This window comes from Juglans microcarpa x Juglans regia, chromosome 4D (assembly GCF_004785595.1).
Source record: "Juglans microcarpa x Juglans regia isolate MS1-56 chromosome 4D, Jm3101_v1.0, whole genome shotgun sequence".
Classification (NCBI taxonomy): Eukaryota; Viridiplantae; Streptophyta; class Magnoliopsida; order Fagales; family Juglandaceae; genus Juglans; species Juglans microcarpa x Juglans regia.
The window spans coordinates 24,541,781-24,564,622 of NC_054600.1; the positions used below are offsets into that span (position 1 = coordinate 24,541,781).

A 22,842-nucleotide genomic window follows, 5' to 3' on the forward strand; every position below is an offset into this window, starting at 1 on the left:
TACAATTAATACCTCCATTGCTTCAAGTAGCTAGGTTGTTTCACAAGCCCTAGGTGAAATGTCATAGTTTATTTTATTTTACAGGATTTATAAAGTAGATATAATGAAAGATAATATACTTGACCTCGAGTAGACTAGTAACTGAAATATGTAAACCTAGGTAAGAATAATGGGAGGCCACCTTTCTCTACCTGGACATATACATACATGCTTATATAATCTCCTTCACCTAAAGGTAGCTCAAACGCCCATTTTCCCCTACAACCAACTGCAGACATAAACACCAAAAGTTAATTATAAAGTTATTCACTGGCAGCTGTTCGCATAGTTACCAATTTTCCAGGATGCATGCACAGGGAAAAGCCTTCACCAGCATTTCTGCAAAACTTTATAAGTGGAAACCATGTGGCTACCATTAGATCTACTTGTGAAGCAATAACATTAGTAGTAGTTACAAACCAACAACAGCCTTAATGATAAATGAAGAAATCCAAGATTAGTTCGGTCTCAAACCAAGTAGATAATAAGTGTCGGACATGTTACCTCTTAAGCACAGGTTGGACGGATAACGGGGTTAGATTCTGACTGCAGTTGCATGTGATTCAGTTCCTGCAAAATTACAATGGACTGAAATAAATCTTGTACCCTCCAGAAAAATGGCCCTGATATCTTATTTCCTAAACAGAGGTGCCATCCAATTGTCTGGTGGCTATGTGGAAACTATAACTGATATCTATAACATGCTAGAGAAGTTACATGGATTTTCCAAGTAAAAATGTTTTTCTATGATGAGAAAGAAAGGAACTTATTATCTTACAGCACAGATTGGAAATTCTACCCCATACATTTAAGGTTTTTTTTTTTTTTGCAAAATAAGAGAGCTCTCGTTACCAGACCAGACTTGCAAATTTCAGCACTGGACAACACATCAGAGAATCTGTTACCAAACCAGAGTAATGTAATGTTTGGAGAGGCTATGGTCCACCTAAGGACAGTAAACCAGAGGCAAGAGTCCAGTACATGAAAAGTGTGATCCAAGAGCTCTAACGAGGGCTCTAGCCTAGTAAGCCAACCTTCACCATGGGACTAACCAGATTCTATGACATGCCTAAATTTTCAAGAAGATGTCAGATGAAGTTGTACCATGCCAATGATAAAAGCCTACAGTGCTTTCAAAATCAATCAAAATTTCCGTGATATGCAGCAGGGGGGACAATTAATTGTCAATCTATATCTAAGTAACTCTTCAAAACCAAACACCAATCTGGAAAAAAAAGTGAAAAAAACCAAGAAAAAGTTAATGCCGACTCTCGGTGGTAAGGAAGGATTTAAGAGTTTCGTGATGAACTGTGGCAGAAGCTGCACCTGTTCTGTTTGAACAACTCGCTCGGTAGAAAGAACTGGCACAAAGGACTGAAGCTGATGGCTAGGATTTTGCTGGCTTTGCTGCTTCTGTAATTGAAGCTCATATGAGGCATACTCCCCAGGCTTCTCCCACTGCAAAGCCAACTTATAGAGTCATTTTCTCATCTTTTCAAATTATCAAAAATTAACATAAAAATGCAAGAATGATGATTCAATGCAAGCATATTTACCCTGCTCTCATAAGTAACACAATTATAATAGTACTTGTATCCATCAGGGCAGGTATGTTCACTCCAATCACACTCTAAAGGAGCCACTATCTGGGGACTTAAAGGTGCAGCTGGTGAGCTAGAAGTGCTAGCAAATATTGGAGGATTGCTTCCAGTACGTGGAGACTGCAGAAAAAACAATGCAAAAATTATGATACAGTTGCAAAAATCACAGAGACACAAGGTGACTGTATGATATGAAGTCGAATGAGTCCATCATCTACTAATAGACAGGTATCACGATTAAACATCTATTAAACACCAACTGTGTTGTATGTGTACAGGGCTTTCTTTTCCACCAATGGTTGATCGCACCTACAAGATATCAACTATGCCAAAACTTAGCATCATTGAAACAATACAAAGCCTCCAAATCATAACTATCACCATTCAAGGTTGAAGCCATGCTTGGGACTTCACCACACATGCTTGAGAGTTAAATATTTCTATAAAATTCGGAGATCCACTCCATGAAGGTTTTCATGTGTGTCTTTGTCAACGATGCTATGAGAGGATGCTCATGACATTACCTCTGCATGTGTGCCAATACTTCCAATCACTCCAATTTCCTCAGTGACCAACAGATAAGTTACCCCATACAAGTTGCTAAATAATCAATATCATTGTAGTACCTGCTGACTAGTCACTTGCAAACTCATCTGCTGTTCGACTTTATCAGTTTGATGAGACTGCCTCTGCACGTCAGAGACAGCTAGTTGAGATGATTGTGAACTTGTCTGTGGAGTTTGCGTTTGTTGTAAAGACATCTGAGACAACTCTGAAGTTGATTGTTGGAGGGAAGGAAATGGTTGTTGCATGACTGGTTCTTGGTTTATCATTTGCGGAACAGCTTGAGGTAATGAACTTGTGGAATTTGGTTGGATAGGAAATGAAGCATTAGGCAAAATACACCCTCCATCCCCAACATTTGGTCCTAGCCTGCCAATAGATAACCACAGAAAGTGGGAAAAAAAGACACTCATTTCAGTACATTTTGATATGAATAACTAAATAAGAGTGAAGGCACATGTACCTAGCAAATGGTTCTTTTGAAAAGGGAGTAAAATTTGCGCTTGCAAACCCATGATTGCCCCTGGAGAGAGAAAGAGAGTCAACAAACAAACGGTAATCCTGGTTAACATGGTGTGATAAAGAAGACATAATAGCATGGATCAGGAAGTGGCTAGTTTGGACAGCATTTCACTTTTACTGAACCAAAGAAACCAAGCCCTGTGTATAAACTTTAACAAGTAATAACCAAGTCCTGTGTATAAACTTTAACAAGTAATTTTAACTTAATTATAATCCATTAATCACACACAGAGCATGGATTAACATCTGTACAAGAAAGTCAAAGGAAGCAAAAACCTTGGTTCTCCAGTCCTAGGTTTCTTAGGATCCGCAAAACGAACAATCAATGGCTGATCACAACCCTAAAAAACATAAACAAAGGAAAAACAAATATATACAAAGCCTTTAGAAGTGCAACCATGAAAGCAGAGAAGTGATGCATGTAAAGATATAAGATTTACTCTCATCATGAAGGTTCCATTTAATGCTTTTATTGCTGCCAATGCCATATCCCTATGAGAAAATTTAACGAATCCACTTCCTTCAAAACAGCACAAGCATCCATTCAAGTTATCAATTGATAGTGCAACGGGATACAAGATTCAAATACAAATTTATAAAACGTGCCATGGCAGTAAAATAGCAACAAGTTGATAGCACACCATTGGTGCATTATATATATGAGATGAGTTTTGGAAATAAAAATTTATGTGCCATCCAGGCAGATCAAAGAGCTGGTTTTTCTAAAGCAAAAGTTCAATAGAGAACAGTAAGGGGGCACAACTTGCATAAAGATGATGTGCACAAAGGACACAAACCTCTTGAGAGCCAGCAAGCTTTAAATGAAACTACGGGGAAAATTACCCACCCATTATAGCACTTTACCTTTTTTGTTTCTACCTTTAAGTAATTGTCGTGTACAAATTGGAAAGAACATAGGATTGGACATATGATTGCTATAGTAGTTGTATGGGGTCAATGAGGTGCTGGAGATGGTGGTCCAGAGCAAAATTACCTACCAACATGTCCAGTCCAAAATGCTAAATTTAATGCAATTGAATATGAAAGAACACAGGATTGGACATATTAATATGAAATGAGGTCAATTAGAGTGCCGGTGATCCTTAGGTGAAACCTGATACAATGAGGTAGAAATGGTGGCCCAGAGTAAAATTTACCTAATAACGGCAACATGTCCAGTCCAAAATTCTAAATTTCACCATTAGATATGAAAGGCATACTACAGGGTAGATCAAGAACACACCACGACTTTGCTTCAATTCATCTCGCATGATGAAGATATCTTCAACAAGACCATAGGGGGAAAATATCTGACAGATAAAATATTCATATAAAACTCATACACCAATAAGGTAACATAGAGACCAATAACTGCAGTTGAATTTGAAAATGAAAATAAAATTTTTTTTGATAAGTAATCAATGATATATTAATAAAGATAGGCAAGGCCCAAGTACACAAGATGGTATACAAGAGATAAGACCTATCTAGGTCGAAGTAAGGGAAACTAGAAATTCATGAAAATTCAGGCCATTAAAATCTAAAGCAATGGCCCATAGAAATAAAGTACAGAAAAATAGCGTTCTAAGTTCCTCCGGAGACCAAAAATGCCTTCCACAAAGTCATGTAAACAACAACAAAGCATGATGGGGCAATGAATTCATCATCAAATTTGGGAACTTACCTAAGTTCAGTCTAGCTACAAAGGCTGCACACACGAAGGAGCGCACAAAGACACATTTTTATGGCACACAGCCAAAGTAGGCATTTGATGCAATGACATTTCAATCTAAATTGATTTTCTGTCCATGCACATTCAATGATATGCACGTGTATTTTGAAAAGGAATCCATAAAAGAGGGTAGCTCCCACCTTGAACAGTCCCCAAACTGATCTCAGCTCTAAACATGCAGTAATGCCTCTTGTGTTAAGCGTTTGTACTCAAAATTTTCTCATAATGTTTCACTGATTATACTTCTCTGGTCTAAATAGTGCTACTCAGTCTATCCAGTGAAGGCATTGCGAAGGCAATGCAACCTTGTTTTCATTTGGAAATACAGTGTATCCCCCACTTAAGTGAGAGCAGTATTGGGTAATGACCCCTTTATGCATCCTACATATTTACCTTTGCAGGAGTCTATGCATTTATGTGTCACACATGCAAGTTGTTACATACATAGATCAAGAAAGTTGAATTTATTTTGCTGAGGTATGCAAAGAACTAGAACATTCAATGAATATGGATCATACCTCCTCGATTTCTTTTGCCGAAGCATCTTTGTTCAGGCAACCAACGTATAATTTGTCCAGTACCCCTATCATAAGAAAACATAACAAAAAATCAGCAAATGAACATAAAAATGTAAGAATATTTGTGTAACTATTGATAAAAAGAAAAGGCAGACAGTTCTTTTGTTTGAACATTATATGTGCACAAGTGAAGAACAAAAGCATTGTGCAAGAACAAAGCCAATACAGCTGCGTAAACACCATATACTCAGATAAATGTCAAAAACATTATTTTTTATATAGGTAAAATAAAACAATATTAAAACAAGTATATAAGCAAAGCCCAATTATACAAATGAGAGCGCCTGGAAAAGCAAAGGAAGCCTTGAAATAACATTTTATTTCTCACTTTTCTATGGAAGCATGCAAAGCTATAAAAGCTGTATGCTGCACTACTAAAGACAATGATTTTAGCGATGCAAAATTTTTCATCATGTATAAATGCTTATAAGCATTGTAAAATAAATATTCCTTCTGTAATTGCAACCCTATCAATAACAGGTCAGTCCAGATCAACAAGAACTCTGCAAATACGCTTGTTAGGAATCCAAATCTCTTTTAGTACCATGCATCTTAAAAATATAGTAATATACTTTGAGCTATTAAATTTCCACACAACATATACACGGATCAAGCGATCATGACTAACATCCATACCTCAAGAAATTAAGAAGTGTCTGCTTGGAATCAACTTCTAATTAGAAGCCAGCTTCATGACAGCTCAGCTTCCATTTCCATTTAGGCCTAGAGGTTAATGTACTTTTTTTTTTTTAGAGGTTAATGTACTTATCTAAGAAAGATATTAGTTTTATCACTTAAGGTTCATTTGTATAATACATCCCTTTAGCTCTTCATAAGAAATATTTTGGCAGTTTAACAGTCTTTATGCATCTATTATTACAAAAGGATATCCAAATGGTATGTGGCAAAACGTTGAGACTCGAAATTCTAAAATCTTTGTTGGGGATTTGATGAAGGGGAAAACCTGAATAAAAGTGGAAATACATGATTGAGAGAAAATGAAAACGCATTTTAAATAGAACATTACCGAGACGTTCTCGTTCCTTATCAGCATATTTGACTAAGAGGGGAACATTCTCCTGGAAAAGCAAATATGTAAGACAAATATGCAAATGTGGATTGACCAAAACCAGCAAAAGCCTTCATATATTCTTACTAGAAGCTGGAGAACTCACCCCAGCAAAAGTATATTGATGGTTTAAAGCTCTAATCGCCCCTTCAGCTTCATCTACAGTAGCATACTTCACAAAACAACTTCCTGTAAAAGTAAAATTATGTTCGTTAGATCATTTTCTTCATAAAGTGCTTTTTAACCCCAAGGGTTTGGTCCAAGTGGTGAAGGCCTTGGTCTTGGGTATCATTCCCTTCAAGGTCCAAGGTTCAACACCTCATGAGTGCAAACAATCCTTTAAGGCCACACCCTCTGGTGAAAAGCCAGCGATTTAACCAATTCCGTGTAGGAAAACTTCTGAGGGTATGGTGCACGGGACCGGAGTTTACTCTGTAAGGATGGGTCCGAATGGCCCTGCCTTGGAGAGGTTCCCCGACGTAAAAAAAATAATAATAATAATAATAAATAAATAAATAAAAACTTCATGCATAAAATGCTTTGTCCATAAATTACTATTATTCTTCCAATGATACATGATAGAAGCAAAACATTCATTCTCTCAATCTCATTCTCAGTCTTGTAGCCTAGCTCTATTGGCTATATATTAATTTACATGATTTATGCTACGAACAATTCAGATTTAAAACCCCATCCAATTTGACAAGTTTTTTTTCTATATGTAATAAGAATTTCATTATAAGTGCCAAAAGCAGAATCCAAGTACAATGAGATTGTACAAGAAAGTCACCTAGCTAGATATAGAAAAAGCAAAGGATACAAGAAAATAATGGAAACTAAGTCCAACGGAGGAAAGAATTGAAAAACAAAGCCTTGATCTCCTCCATTGTCCATTCGCAGTCCTAGAAATTTATATCATTCATTTCCTTCCAAATACAGCAAAAAAAAAGTATATGGAAATCAATTTCCAGACTGCCAAAATTTGTGGGCTACCACCTAATCCTCTCGATGAGTGAAAAAGATTTCACTATGCTCCTAGGCATGATCCAAGCCAAACCAACCTTTCAAATCTAATAGAGACAAAAACGAATCAAATCAAACTCAATAATACACATAAAACATAGTTATTTAATTGTTAAAATATAACCATTAATGTACTCAAATGTCAGTAATAATCATCCAAGAATTGCACATAGCTGATCATCTGACAAGAATACTTTTTTTTTTTTTTTTTTTTTATAACGGTGGGTGTCCGGGCCAGCTTGCGCGCACCTTGACTAATCCCATGGGGCCCTAAAGTTAACGAGCAGGTAAACCTCCAATGGCCCTAAGGGGACTTCAACTAGTGACCATTGGGGAGCAAACCCAATTATCTGACAAGAATACTGAACTTTGAGGATTGACTGTCTGCAATAAATTAACTTCTAGGTGAGAGCATTCATGGCACGAAAGCACAATCTATCTACCTTATGAAAATCTCGTTGAAAGTCCTGAGGACTTCTTCAACATTGTTAATAGTACACCATGGTAAATTGGCAGATTGATACCATGGTGAGCCATTCAGAGGACCAGAAAAGGGATAATAATATGGATTAAAAATCTCCATAAGAATAACATCACAATACCTTGCTGTTGACCAGTTCTCTTATCCTTTAATATAACAACTTCAACTACATTTCCATGTTCTTCAAAGACAGGTCGAATCTGATGTAAACAGAGGTATCCAACAGTTCAAATATCATACTTATGAGAAGCAGGAAGATTAGTAGCAATCTCAAAAGAAGAAAATTTAATGAAAAAGTCTCGTTGGTTGCACATTCTAGCCGGGGGGAGGAGATGTTCAGTTTTTCCAGCCAAGAATACCTCATATAACTATAGTGGATAATCCTCTTAACCTCCCTTTGTGGGAAAAGACAATGTCAGGTCAGATGATGAGGTACATTAACATATGGCAAGCAATGCAGACATGTTTATGCTTCAACGGAAACAATAACTTACATCAGCTTCAGTTGCTGTTCTCGGAACTGGTACAACATAAAGTTTTACATGACCAACACCATCCACTTTATCTGAAAAGGGAAAAAAGGAACAACGAAAGATAAAACTTAGGACATTTACAAAACAATCGGAAAATATTGACATGGTTTTCACGTGAAACCACCAAAAAAAAAATACAAACCAAAAAATGCAGTAGTTTTTTCATGATAAAAAACGTAGATTATGAATTCTCTAATATCATTAGCGCAGAATACGAATACAAGAAAGGTTAAAAGCCAAGTAACAGGAAACACATTCTGCTGATATGTAACAGCAAGTTGCGAGAGAAGCTATGCAATAAAATGCTTGCGAATTCATATTAAAATAAAGTGAAGTCCGCTGGCATTACCTTTCTAAGTGAAGGGAGGAATACACCAGACTTGTACAGTCAAAATAAGCAAAAGAACTCAGCTAGAGTCTTACAACAAGAGAACTAAAATGGGTAAAGAATGAGTAAAAGAAGTAAACATAAATTTCTTTTTTCAGTTCTTTTCAAAATTACAATGATCACGAACCAATTACTTCTATTTAACTCAGTTAATTGAAAATTTTTCTTTTCCAACAACCAAACAGAAAGTTACACACAAACCTGGGGAAGCTCCTCGAGCTGATTGATGCCGCCACCTTTTTCGCCCAAAATAACCAGGACCAGGACCATATCCCGCACCGTCACCAACGCCAACACCACCAGCGCCACCATTTGGCGGAAATCCTCCAGATACAAACAAATCGTTTGGTTCAGCGATCACGTGGTTATGGTGGTTGTAGCTGTGGTCGGGGTGCTGGTGGTGACGGTAATCGGGTTGGTAATTGTGGTGGTGGTGGTGATAGTTGGGGTTGTTGAAGTGCTGGTCATGGTGATTGGGATGGTAGTTAGGATTGTTAAAGTGCTGGTCGTGGTGATTGTGGTGGTCGGAGTGGTGGTTATGGGGGTGATAGTGGGACTCTTGGTGGCTATTAAAACGTTCTCCTCTGTGCTTCTCCAGCTTCGCTGACTGTAAATCCTAAGCGAAACCCTAACCCTAGAGTTCGAGAGAATCGGAAGAGCGATGAAGACGAAGATTTTAAAAAACTAGCGTTCGCTCAGGAAAAAACCGCCGGTAGTGTTTTTCTTTTTCGTTAAATTTTCGGGTTTTTTTTATTTTTTTGACATTGTTAAATATTCGGGTATTAAAAATACTATTTCACATCGGTGTCGTTAATCTTTAAAATTATCTTTTATAATTATTTTATAGAGAAAAATACTATTTATCTTTATAATTATTTTACACGTTTATTTTAAATAAATAGTGATTATAAGTTTATAAAAAATTAAAGTTATTTTAGTAAAATGATACAATTATATTAAATTTATGTAAAATAATTATAAATATAATAATAATAATAATAATTTATTAGTACAAGTTCCTATAAAATCATAGACAATAAGGGAATTAATGGTTTGCTATCATTATTCTTAAGAGATGGATGGCGTTATAAATTTTATAATTCATTATTTGATACGATAGAATTAAACCTATATTAAGGTTTTGCTTATTTTAATTAATGTCCTGATTATTCCTTATCAAATAATTTGATGTTAATATGTTACATGCATTGTTATTAAATATGAGGTGGCAATGATCCTAGCATTGTTTAAGGTCTATGAGTTACAGAAGCAGGTTTAAAAAGAAAAAGTTAGTTTGGATATTAAATCTATTTCAACTCATCTTATATAATCATTATAATTTTTTTAAATTTCAATATAAAATATAATAAATAATTTAATTTTTTTAAATTATAAAATAATAATAATATTTTATTTAACTTTTAACTCTCATCTCAACTCAATTTAACATCTAAATGTAGAATGACAGGTTAGAGAGAGTGGCGTACAAGGATTTGGATTTTACTCCAAACTTTGAATACAACATGATTTTTCATGTAAAATTTTCGAGAGAAAAAATTACGAAGAAAATTATATTATTTTTTAATACATCCAATATCAAAATAAGAAATATTTAATATAACTTGTCATCTATCTAATATTTATTTAGATGTTAGATTTTTCACATCTTTAATCAAAACCTATTTGATAGATTTGCAATTGATTTAAAGTACAAAATTTTGATTGAACAAATCATCTTCAAATTAAAAAATGCATATAATACAATAAGTAGGACTTATTTTTTAATAGTGTTGTACTTCTTTTGGCCTGATTCCAACTTCTTAAATAAGGGTGATAAACGGTCAGTTCGGATCAACCGTTTCGGTCTAGATTGAATTGAATCGGACTGAAACTGAAACCGGTCGATCTCGTCCACATTTTAGAGGATCGAAAGTTTCGATTCGGTCCACGGTTCAAGATTTTTTCGGACCGGACCAAACCGAATGAAAAATAAAAATAAAAAATATTTTATATATATTATTTATATAATAATTGTACAATTAACAATATAAAATTTTAAATATGTTATTAACACTCGTTAATATTCTATGAATTAACTAATATATAATATCAATTAGTTAATTATATAGTAACTATATAAATTAATGAAGTAATTTTCATATAATTTATTATCATTGACCATATAATTTTTTTTTATTGAATTTGTTACATAATCCACATTAATAAGTCACTTAGTTTAATTTAGTATTTTAAATAATTTTTGTTATTAATTGATTTAAAAAAAGAAAAAAAAAAGATTGGATTAAATTGACCAACCGGACTGATAGCTACCGGTCAGGTATTCGGTTTGGTTCGGAAAAATGATGGACCGAGATTGTTTTGTCCATCCTCAAATTGGACCGAACTGACCGATTTGCACCCCTATTCCTAAATGAAATGATTTGGTCCAAACTGGAAGAGGACAATTGTTGCTTTAAAATTATTCTTTAACTATGCTAAGTTTCAACAAATTTAAAAATACAAAAGGGAGTCATAAACGAGAGGGTTGTTTGACATTAAACATAATATGTTTTATAACATTATTATGTTTTTCTATTTATGGAGACAGATTATTTTTTAATCTTTTAAATAAATGTTTATATAATAGTCTAAGAGATTGATAAAAAATTAGATGCATATTAAGGTCTAGTTTAGATTGCCAAGTCCTCATATTTCATCTCATCTCAAGATTAATGATACCCTAATAGCTCTTTTACTACTATTTTATTATCCAATATTTTTTTTTCCTTTTGCCACTTGAATATAGAGTAAAAATATCATAACATGACATTCTTTCATAATCTAGAAGAAAATTTCAATCAACCAATTAATCATGTAATTTAATTAAAAATAAATTTAATTTTATTTTATAAAAATTGACATTTTTTTGCTCTTTGAATAAATTTTTATAAAAATAAATTTTTTAATTAAATTATATAATTACGTTAGTTAATTGAATTTATTTTTTTTAGATTATGCAAGAAGGTCACATTTTGATATTTTTAATCCATATTCAAAGAGCAAAAAGAAAAAAGAAATATCTGTGTAGTAAAGCTTTAGTAAGAAAGTGTAAGGGTATCATTACTCCTCATCTCAATATTCAAACACTACAAACACAAATATTTTTTAATTTCAAATTTTTAAAATTTTTGTCTAGTCATTACTTAATTATTACAACTTTTTCAAACTTATAAACAAAATACAAAAAAAAAAAAAATCAAAATTTTCAAACATAAAAATAAAAATAATATTTTAACTTTATAATATTTTTATTCAATTGTTTTTATCATTTTCTAAAATCTCATAAAACATATTTAATTCAAACTTTTTACTACTATTCACAATAATTTAATTACTATTCATAGATTATCTCATTTTATTTCACTATCTAAACTAGGCCTTGACTTCTTAGAAATTTTTATATTTATTGTTTATTTTTAATTTTACCAGACAAATTTATTAGCAAATTTATAGTTTTACTAATGCGTATAATAGTACCCTGAAAAATATTATGCCAATCAAATAAAAGAGGTATTTTTAGAAATTTATTATATTTAAAATGCTAACGTCCAAGGAAGTTATCTAATTCTTCATTGATGAGGGGGGTTTTCGTTTTTTTGTTTAGAAATTGTAATCTGTTTATTCACCATTAAATATGATTTTTTTTATAATAGTTGTTCATTAAAAACGTGAGGTTAGAAGTTTTTTAAATAATTTTGTTTTTATATAATTATTCTTAGTTTAGAATAGAATCGTGAAATAAAAAATATATATTTAAAATAATTTTAATTTTATATAATCATTCTCATGTAAAAATAAAATTATAAAATAGCGATAAAATAAAAAATTAAAATTAAAATAAGTTTATTTTTTATTTTTTTGAAAAAAAAAAAAGTTTAGTTTGATTATCCCAAGAAAGTACAAAAATAGAAATAAAATCTAACCGATTCATTGGCGGCGAAAATGATAGAGCCAGGGCCCTAACCCCTACCAAGCTTCTCGTCGTCGTCCGAAACCCTAACTATCTTCTCCCTCGCAAGGTATCACTTGCTTCTTCTTCCATTTCCTCTTATTTTCTTCCTCTTTTCTCTGTGTTTTCATGCGGTTCCGATTCTTGCAGTGATTCCAATCGTTCACTATCCGTGCCCCTTACATTTGATTATGTTCGAACGCATTTTTTTTAGCTGTACTCTCACATTGAAGCATTCGCTTTTAGCTTAGCGTAGTATGCGCAAAAATTTCACTGACTCCGATTAGAATTGCGGTTAGTGCTCGCTTGTTTCATTGGAAATTTTCAAAGATGAAAAAGGAGTGAAGTTCATTGGTAGAGACGGACGAAGCCAGGATTATAATTTTGGAGTGGCGGAGTACTTTTAGGTCTAGAATAAATAGTTGAATTGAAAAGTTTTAGAAACATATTTAACAAATTGATAAAAAAAAAAGTAAAAAATAAGAAAGAAAAAAAATAAATTTCAAATTTGCATGTTGCAATTAAGAGAAGAGGTTGAATTATGGAAACGATCTATATAAGAATGAAAAAAAAGTTTTGTATATATATAAATCACTAACTGAGTTTTGTATTTTACTGAATAATGTAGAGCAGTAGCGTCATATATTTAAAAGTTTTTAAATAGCGCAATTGCATACTGTGTAGCCAGCTATCCAGTGAATGTGGAGTTTTCTGTTAAATACGTTTTAACTAGATAATTACAAACTTTAAAAGAGAAATAATCTAATGTGAATATTATATTTTAATTTAATTTCTTGAAATAAAACTGAAAAACAAAATGTAGTTACCAAATTACCATAAAAGTCTAAACAAGACCAAATTCTAATTTGATGATATATAAAAAAGATCTATTAGAAAATTGTTGACAATTTGCAAGGCACCCCTTAAGACTGGCCATTTAAGAACATTGGCCAGTGCAATTATGAATCGTGGACAAGAACAAGAAAAAAGTACCAAAAACTTTTTTTGATAATTAAAAAGGTACCAAAAAGTAAGGGAGATATACAAATTAGACAAGAATAATATGTGTGTGCGTGCGCGCGCATTATTAATTTATTAATTTTATAGTCATAAAAAAATATATGTATTATCCTTTTTTTGGGTCAGATCCAAGCCCCCCACCTTCCCCGGCCTCGTCCCTGGGTAGAGATGCATTGAAATGCAAGAAGTTTGAAACCAAAATATATTAACTATATTTCTTATAGAAACAAAACCTAATTTATTTTTTTATCTTTTTCTAGTTTTCATAAGAGAATGTTTGATGTATTTATTAAGCATAGGTGTGAAACCCAAGTACTTAAAGTACACACAAGAGAAGGCACCCGACTAACCGACTAAGTAGAATAAGGAAACCAAAATTACATAAAACTAAGGTGTAATTAGAAAATCTAGAACATTTCAAAGCATATAACGGAATTTGAAGGTTCAAGTCATTTTTAAAACACTCATTCCTCTAGTCAACTCATTTGCCTTGAAGTGCATTTGGAGACACAAGACGCCCTAAGGGTAGCTTCCTTAGGGCTGTATTTGCAAGCAAACCAAAGACTGAATCGTGATATACCTCACAATGAAACGGGGAAAATATTGATCACCTTTCTATTACATTGTGAATTGGCTAGGAATTTATGGGATGCAATATTTATAACTTTTGGCTTTGAGTGGGTTATTATGCCCATGAGGGTGGTGGAATGTAACAATTTGGGGAAAGTGCTAGCCACATCTTCGTTATAACCCCAAAAGGAATAGTCAATTTAAAACTTCCTAGAAACACTTATAAAGCCTAGTTTCACCTGGTAAGTAGCCAATGTAGGACTTAACACCCAGTACTAACTTGATAACCTACTCATTGTATATGGGTTTTTCATATCCCTGGCTGGGTGTTTGTAATGCCCCCTTAAATTCTCGACGTCTTCATTGGGCCATGCCATGCAAAGCTCTAGTATCACAACTGACCTTACTAGGTGGCTCTGATACCATATGCAACAACCTAGAGCAACACTAGTTTTTTTGGCTGAATCCAGAGCAGCACTAGTTACTTCTATGCTATAACCCCAAAAGACTAGTCAATTTGAAGTTCATTAGAATCATTTATCAAGCCCAATCTCACCTAATAAGTTGCGAATGTGGGACTTAACACCCATCACTAACTCTATAACCTACCAACTCTACGTGGGTTATATAATATTCACAATTTGGTGCTGGAGTGCTACACAAAATCCTTGTGATGATCTTAGAAATTCTGATGTTCGGTACCTTTATGTTTAATGTGGTGAATTTGCAATGCCCTGAATTTGTAGAAATCATGAGAGGACAGAGTCATAATTAAGAGCCATAATTTTTGACAATCTATATGCTTGGATGACTGCTCAACAGCTTGCAATTCTCCAGCTGAGATTTTTGTTTTTTTGTTTTTCTTCTTCCTGCCAGTTGAGTGTATCCTTTTTTATACTTCCTATGTACTTGAGTTGTGGCCCCTCAATGCCATTAATAAATCTGAAGCTTTATTATTAAGATCTCAAGAAGTCCACCAAGAAGTTACTGTAAAATACAGGTTCTTGATCGATGTAGCTTTGTGAATATCACTTTCATGTTTGGGTTTAATAAGGTACAGTGTTTGAAAATGTAGGTGCTGGATTTTGTTAAGGTTGTTATGAGATGGCAACAAGATCAGGCCAAGATATTGACGATGACTTTAGCGAGCTTTACAAGGAGTACACGGGTCCTCTGGGATCGACAACTGCCAATGTACAGGACAAGGTAAAGACAAACAAAAGGTCTCGTGCGGGTTCCGATGAGGAAGAGGAACCTCCTCGTGACCCAAATGCTGTTCCAACTGATTTCACAAGCCGAGAGGCTAAGGTTTGGGAAGCCAAGTCGAAAGCTACTGAGAGGATTTGGAAGAAAAGGAAAGAAGAGGAATTGATTTGCAAAATATGCGGAGAGTCTGGTCACTTTACTCAGGTACTGCTGGATTCTCTAGAAATGCCGTGTTAGTTGTACATTTTGGGGAGTATTGCATACTATCAGCTTTTGTGCGTGTATACATATGTATTGAATTTGCACATGTATAAATTTTCTTTGTCGCTGTGCTTACCTGTTAAATGTTAAGAGTTATTGGGTTTATACCTTATCAGTATGAGTGGCACTGCTCGAGTTTATGTTTCAGCCTGCTGGGATTAGGTCAGGTTTATGATAGCATATCACATGTCAAATTGAAGCTGACTTGATAATTGGAATATGTCTGGTGTAGGAGTTTATTTATCTAGTTGCAGTGAACAATCTAGTCCATTTCAACAGATATTTCTTGGACCCTTCCAGGTCCATATCAATTGACCAGTTTAGTTTAACATCTGCTTTCATTTAGCTCTCCATTGTTTCTTCGAGATTAACTTTTACTGCTGTAACTTTAATCCAGATTTGCATCTCTGCACTGCAGCACAAACATACAAGGAGGGATTTTAACATAAGAGAAGAAGCTGAACAATGATAGTACAAAGTCATAATGTAGGGCCATGGATTTTTTTTTTTTTTTTATTGTTCATCGTTGGGTTGAATTGTGAGGTTACTGTGTTAAAACAGTTCATAGTTGCCTAAGCGAAGTATTATCTCAACATTTTGGGAAGCAACAATATGGGCAGGGATGGAGTTTAATGTCTGTATGTGAGTCATCGTACACTGATGGGCTGAACTACCTTTGGTTGGATAATTTGTTGCTCATTTATATCATTTCTCCTTTCTTAACTTTCATTATTTTTCATGTCTCAAATCTATTTTGGTGTTTTATTCATAAAGTTGTTGTGAAAATAGAGTGAAAGCCTTACCTTTTGCTGAATTGGCATTATAATTATATAAACCCATGGAAACTAGTTGAAAACCACAAAGTCTCATGTATATCATAAATTGCATTGCTGATTTTCAAAAATAAGATTTTTTTTTCCCATAAATTCCCTGCTGTTTTCCATATTTATAGGGGTGCCCTTCTACTCTTGGAGCAAATCGCAAGTCGCAAGATTTTTTTGAGAGGGTACCTGCTAGAGAAAAGCATGTGAAAGCACTTTTTACAGAGAAAGTTATACAAAAGATTGAAAAGGATATTGGTTGCAAAATCAAGATGGAGGATAAATTTATTATTGTCAGTGGCAAGGATAGGCTAATTTTGGCAAAAGGTGTGGATGCTGTGCACAAAGTGATTAAGGAGGAAGGTGATCAAAGGGTTTCGTCTAGTTCCCACATGGCAAGATCTAGGTCACCTGAACAAAGCCCTGCTGATACACGGTTGCGACGCTCCGATTCCCAAAGGTCTCGTTCTAGTTCTCAGAATGCATCTCAGGTTCAGCAGAGGTTTGGTAGGCAAGAGAAGATTGCAGAAAACCATATTCAGGATGATCTACGGAAATTTTCAAGGGGTTCTCCACAAGGTAGGGACAGCATGGGATATATTTATGGTGTCCATAGAAAGCTGGTTACTACATGCTTGTATTTTGTGGATCTTTTAGGTTCCTACATATGCCCTATGTGTTCCTGAATTTATTTTCTCCTATTTTCTGAGCACTTAATGGTGCTGCTTGTTGCTTATCATTTGCTTGCAGCAAGAGGTAAGTTCTTATGTTTAGGCGTTTTGTGTACGGTTTGAAGTCAACTTTCGTTTCGTGGTTTAGTCTGAACTGATCTGATTGTCCACCAAAGGAGATTATAGACTGGAGGCATTTCTGGACCTTTTGTCTTGGATGATTTCACTATGAGAATATAAAGATAGTGTGTTGATTAAAGCTACCATCTATGTTAGGATCTTGAATGAAGTGCTTAACAGACTCTTCATTTCATGAAGCTTATGGTAATAATGGAGCTAGAGATTGCTCAAGCCGTTCAAAGTCTCCAGCATGTCCTCCTTACTTAGGCAAGTCAAATAATTCATATGATGGTAATAATCAGAGCATCAATGCTTATAGAACTGATGGATGGGATAATGAGAGGAGAGGATCTGATATGCAAACTGGTCGTCAGTTTGATTCCTTCCCTCAGACATTAGAAGGACTAGAGTTGGAGTTTAAAAGGGAGGCAATGGAACTTGGAAGAATTTGTGACAAGGAAGAAGATGAAGAAAATTACAGGCATCGTGAGGTAAGAACTATCTCATAGTGCTGGTGTACATACAGTGTGAGAACGGGTGTAATGGGCCTAGGCCATTTTCAACATACACTAAATATTCAGACGTTTTGCGAAATATGAAAATTTTTTATTTTCTTTTTTGTATAAATCCTAAAATTTTGGCCATAAGCTTGCTTTTTCTAAATTAGTTTGTCTAAGGAAAAGGAAAGCTTTATGGAGGGGAAAATGGTGCGGCTTTGGGCATATGGCTTTACACAACAATATTGGTTATATCCATTTTTTAATTCGTTAACATCGATGAAGTCTGCGAAGTTCAAATTTCTAACTTAATATAGAGATCATATTTAAAAAAAAAAAAAAAAAAAATTCTAAACTAAGTGGGAAAATGCTTTTGAATTGGAATTTTTCTCATTTGATCTCCTGGAAAATGAGTCTTCGGGTGCTAATGCCTTGCATGTCTAGCCTGATCTTTTCTTCTTTAAACCCCCCCCCAAGCAAAAAAAAAAAAAAAAAACACTTTTTTAATTGTTTGTGGAGTGCCAGGTGGATCTTTTTGTGATGGTAAAGCTTGCTATTATAATTACCTCTGTGCCTTCAGACTGTTCAGTGCATATGAGTGTGGCAAATATTCTGGTGAAGGGTTTTGCAGTCATGGGGTTCTTTATTATTATTATTATTATTATTATTATTATTATTATTATTATATGAGTAGACTTTGCAGCTGTGGTAAAGCTTGAAGTTGAGTAATAAGAGTTGAGAATCTACAAATATTGCCCAAAAAGCTCAAAATTTTTAATGAAACTAAGATGAGAATGGAAGATGTATCCCATTAGACACATCATTTTAATCTTGTTTCTCATCGTAGGGTGAACTACTATGTGCTTTGCTGTACTGAGGAGCACATAATTGTTGTTAAAAACCTCTTGGTTATGGATTTTGAGCTTGTGATTTCTAACTATTGATTCTACGGGTCAAAGGCTATTAGGGAGATGAGAGAGAACTACATGAAGCAATTGGCTATTCTGAAGGGTATTCATGCAAAACAGTGGGAGGAGTTTCTCCAATTTGATGCCAAGAGGCGTCAACAACAGGCACATCAGCAATTGCCCTCTTCTGGTTTTGGTGGTTATAAACAGCATGGTTATTCCCAGTATGATGGCACCTTGGCCAATCCTCATTATCCTGGGGCCAGTTTAGCAATTGATTCAAGAAGCCGATATCCAAATCCTATGGAAAATTACTCTTCAAGGCCTCACAACAAATTTAATGAATTTCAGCGTCAGAGGCGCGAAGATTATGGAAACCCTTACGATCGATACTAATCATTATGCTTAAGACTGGTGAGTTGTCCTGCTCTTCAGTCAAAAAATAGAAAGCAATTTGTGGTATTTTATCTATTATTTTGCCTACCTAATAGGGCATCCCACAATGTCCTTGTCGAAAGTCACGGTAGGGTATACACATCATAAGACGGGTTCTCTGGCTGCGGTTGTGGACATATAAAAAGGCTTTTATGATTTACTGTGCAAATGTTAATGCACAACAGACAGGGTTCGATAGGTGGCGGATATTGTAGTTGTTTGGTGGGTATAGCTGATCTATTGCTATCAAAGCATTAGCTTAAATTTCATTCCAAAAATTTTCAGGGTCCAGATCTTGCACGGGTATGCATAATGCACAGAGGAAGCCAATATCTAGGTAAGTAAGTTAATTACTGTTTCAAACTTGGGAAGGGATCATTTATGCTGGTAGAATCAATTTCTTTCAATTTGGTGGTTGAGTCCTGTTCAGAACTTTGTTGTAGAGAAGTGAGACTTGGGTTTTGGTTTATTGGTTAGGAAGTAATATTTTGAAGTTAATGACTCCTGAATGGTTGAGAGTTTGCATTTAGTAATGTCTAGTGCTTTTGGCAGAATTCTTTGCACAGAGTATTAAGTAATTTTTTTTTTATAATATTTGTTTTATTTTGCTTACTCAAAAATTTCTACCATGTCCTGCACAACATTCTAACTGCAGTCTACCATGTCTCTTGATATATCATAAATTACCTGGTTTTATATCAAGATGTTGGGAGTCTGGTACCGTGGTACACACCGACAGAAATCGATTGGTATACTTGTCGTGGGTTGTTTCCATTGAGGTATGGTAGCTTTAACCCTAGTGTCTGGGTTTAGATGGTTTGAATGCTAGCCCACAGCGGTGGAGTGGGTCAGCTGCATTGCAAAGGTAGTATCTGAAATTTGTTATTTTCCTAATTGGGATATGAAATGTGCAAGAGGTGCAGCCTAGTCTATGCAATGTGCAATACGATATCTCACAAATAGCCGTGGAATTGCATCTTTTTAATTTTTGGTTCCTTTCACTGGTGGATTGATTTTCGTTATTACGAGAGTAAGTTGATTTATTATCATACAAGTTGATACCTTCTGGCTTGAAGGTTGAAAGTTGCCGGTTTGATGCAACTCCCTGGAGTTGATGCGTTATATACAAATTTTACTAGCTTCTTGGTTTTAGATGTGCTCTATCATGTCCAGCAGAAAGATTGCTGATGCATTTGGTATATAGGCATCCATGGTACATCGTTATTAAATATCTCCCCCACTACTAGGTGAAATAATATTGTACTTTGACCTTGTTCTTGGTGCGAAACCTAATTCATGTCTCTGCAGAGCAAATTTGCAGGGCACTTGCAGCCATGAATGCTGCAAAAGGAGCCAGCAACATGGTTGGCGGCGTTGTTTTTACGCAATGTGAAGCATTGATTCAGTTTCTGAAGTTTGTCCAGCCTTCGAGGATGTTTCTATTAACGAGTGGTATGTAAATTTAATTGGACCATACACAAAGGCAGTGGCAAGAACAGTTCTAGGAGCTAGTCCTTGACACTCATCTTTTGCGTTCTTGGTACCCCCACCCATGTCTCCCTTTGGGTGGTGGGCAGTCCCCCTTCACTTCTCTCTCGGTTGGGGAGTTTTCTCTCTCTGTGTTTTTTCTTTTCTTTAAAAATATTAGCTGAGAGTGGTAGCTAATTAGTGGTGTGCGACTGGATCTGGATTCTAAAAATTGGGCAGTTATCCGTCTGGATTAATCCGAAAATAATCCGGACGGATAATCGGATTGAATCCGGATATCTGGATTTTTTACCCTTTTTTAACTATAAATCTGGATAAAATCCCGTTTTTTACTATAAATCTGGATATCGGGTGTGTAATTGGATTTAATCTGGATTTAGATATCTGGATTGTAATTAGATTTTAATCCGGATTTATTAATAATTTTTTTTTTAAAGAAAAAAACTGTTTAAACTTTAAAAAATATTTTTATAGCATTTTTTTTTAGTATATAAAAAGGGGCCCGGTTATGGATAACAGGGTCATAAAATCGGATCCAGTTACAGATCCAGATTTCTCTCAATTGCCTAAATGTAATCCTATCCATCCGGATTCTGGGTTTCGGACCGAACCGGAAAAAATCTGGCTTGGTTCTACACTCCTATTACTAATGTAGGAAGTCTGGAAGAGATGGGAGGTAGAGGTTTCGGAATGATACCAACGGGAGAGACTTGATCAATTTTGATTAAAACTCCAGGGCTATGCACATCAAATCCTATCTGGGGAGGAAAAAAAGGGCCAATCGGACTATAAATAAAAGTATAGGGAACTCACGTGATACTTTTTAGTATGTAATTGTTGTTACAGTTTGGCTCTTTTCTGTCAGTCTGTCTGTGAGTGGGCTCAACATCTCTGGCACGTAAATAAAGATTGAGGCGAAACGTGACTCATTCTTTGTAGGAATCTGAAACAACCTACTCATAGGCATAGGATACAAAAAGGGTATAAACAACCAGAGTTTCTTTTGCATGAGACTTTGATATTGCAATTGAGTTGTACACTTGCATAGTCCACATACGAAACATTTGAAGGAAGTATCGAACAATACTGTTTGGTCCTAGTATCTGTATGATCGAATGCGTTTGATGGAAAATGATAAAAATAAATAAATAAATTACATTTTGCATTCTCGCTATTAAGGGTTTTGCACTCTAAACTGTCAAAGCGCCTTGTATCGTTCAAATTTAGAAAATGTCCCCTATGCATCCTCATCCAATCTTAACCACTAATATGGATGAAAAATAAGTTATATAGCATGATCTTGACGATCAGATTTTAAATGAGAGTGCAAAGTGCCAGTTTTTATAATTGAATATATAGTAATGTTTAGGGACAAATTTTAAATGTAGAAGCTTCGTACAAGTCTTTGTAAAAAAGTGGATCCTAAAAAAAAAAAAATTCATACTTTTTTATAGTGAAGTTTACTTTTTTATACAAAGCATGGTACATTTGGAGTTTGTATATATGATTATTCTTGAATATAATGTATCAATTTTGATAATTTGGAGTAGTAAGTACAAACATCATAGTAGTTTGAAGTTACAAAGTGCGAAACCCCTCGCTTCTAGTTCTAGGCTGTTTTGTTCTAATGTAAACATGTACACGTTAATGCCAAAGTCTTTTTCCTTCACAGGCCTCGTTTGGTTACATAGGTAAGATGTGGGTTAAATAAAATATTTTTAAAATATAATTTTTTTATATTTAAAAAAATTAAATTGTTTATTGTATTTAGGTGGAAGTTTGAAAAAATTGTAATAATTAGATGAAATGAAATGATTTGTATAACCAAACGAAGCCTAAAATGTTCTTCAAGTTTGACACATCAGTGCCCCGATTCTTGATCCCAATAAATGTAATTTTCTTCTTTTTATTTTTGCTTTTTTTTATGAATTTTTTTAATCCCCTTAATCATTTTAAAAATTTTACAACATCATTAAAAAGATACTTTCTTAATCATTAAATAAAAAAAGAAAAAAAAAACAATCGAAACCATTGTCCGTGACTTTTGTATTTTCCTTCGTCATTACTGGTAGTCACTTGTCAAATCTTTGATTCTTTGTTCTTGTAAAAAACGTACAAAACATTTTAAAAAAATAAGTAATTATAACAAATGAAAAATTAAAAACATGAAAATTGAAACAAAAATTGAAAAGATAATTAAAAAAATAACCTTTTGAATTTTTTAAAACAATGAAAAAATAAAGACATGAAAAACCTGATTTTTCTTTTGGAATCTCTTATAAAGAAATATTTTTAATTTTTATTAA

The 22,842-nt window shown here is 34.3% G+C and overlaps 2 protein-coding genes across 6 annotated transcripts; one reads left to right on the forward strand and one right to left on the reverse strand.

The window, feature by feature from the left end:
• Window positions 1-67: 67 nt before the first annotated feature.
• Window positions 68-9,739, reverse strand: LOC121260233 (flowering time control protein FCA-like). The gene is made up of 16 exons (XM_041162069.1): window positions 9,734-9,739; window positions 8,732-9,146; window positions 8,104-8,174; window positions 7,731-7,809; window positions 6,212-6,294; window positions 6,064-6,115; window positions 4,977-5,041; window positions 3,970-4,036; window positions 3,167-3,246; window positions 3,003-3,067; window positions 2,668-2,727; window positions 2,267-2,573; window positions 1,596-1,760; window positions 1,366-1,497; window positions 544-609; window positions 68-386 (listed from the first exon to the last, which is right to left on the reverse strand). The coding sequence occupies exons 1-15, from the start codon at window positions 9,737-9,739 to the stop codon at window positions 547-549; spliced, it is 1,710 nt and encodes a 569-aa protein (XP_041018003.1). The 3' UTR covers window positions 68-386; window positions 544-546.
• A 2,731-nt stretch (window positions 9,740-12,470) lies between these two features.
• LOC121260508 lies at window positions 12,471-21,052 on the forward strand. 5 transcript variants are annotated; one of them, XR_005939728.1, is made up of 8 exons: window positions 12,471-12,609; window positions 15,205-15,539; window positions 16,549-16,996; window positions 17,168-17,173; window positions 17,407-17,699; window positions 18,665-19,027; window positions 19,334-19,385; window positions 20,357-20,597. XR_005939728.1 is itself a non-coding variant. In XM_041162413.1 (7 exons), the coding sequence occupies exons 2-6, from the start codon at window positions 15,234-15,236 to the stop codon at window positions 19,007-19,009; spliced, it is 1,398 nt and encodes a 465-aa protein (XP_041018347.1). In that variant the 5' UTR covers window positions 12,471-12,609; window positions 15,205-15,233; the 3' UTR covers window positions 19,010-19,027; window positions 19,334-19,640. The 5 variants fall into 5 exon arrangements, 3 of the variants coding, with proteins under 3 accessions (XP_041018347.1, XP_041018348.1, XP_041018349.1); XR_005939729.1 differs by lacking the exon at window positions 17,168-17,173 and having other exon boundaries at window positions 20,357-21,052; XM_041162413.1 differs by lacking the exon at window positions 20,357-20,597 and having other exon boundaries at window positions 19,334-19,640.
• The last annotated feature ends 1,790 nt before the right edge of the window (window positions 21,053-22,842 follow it).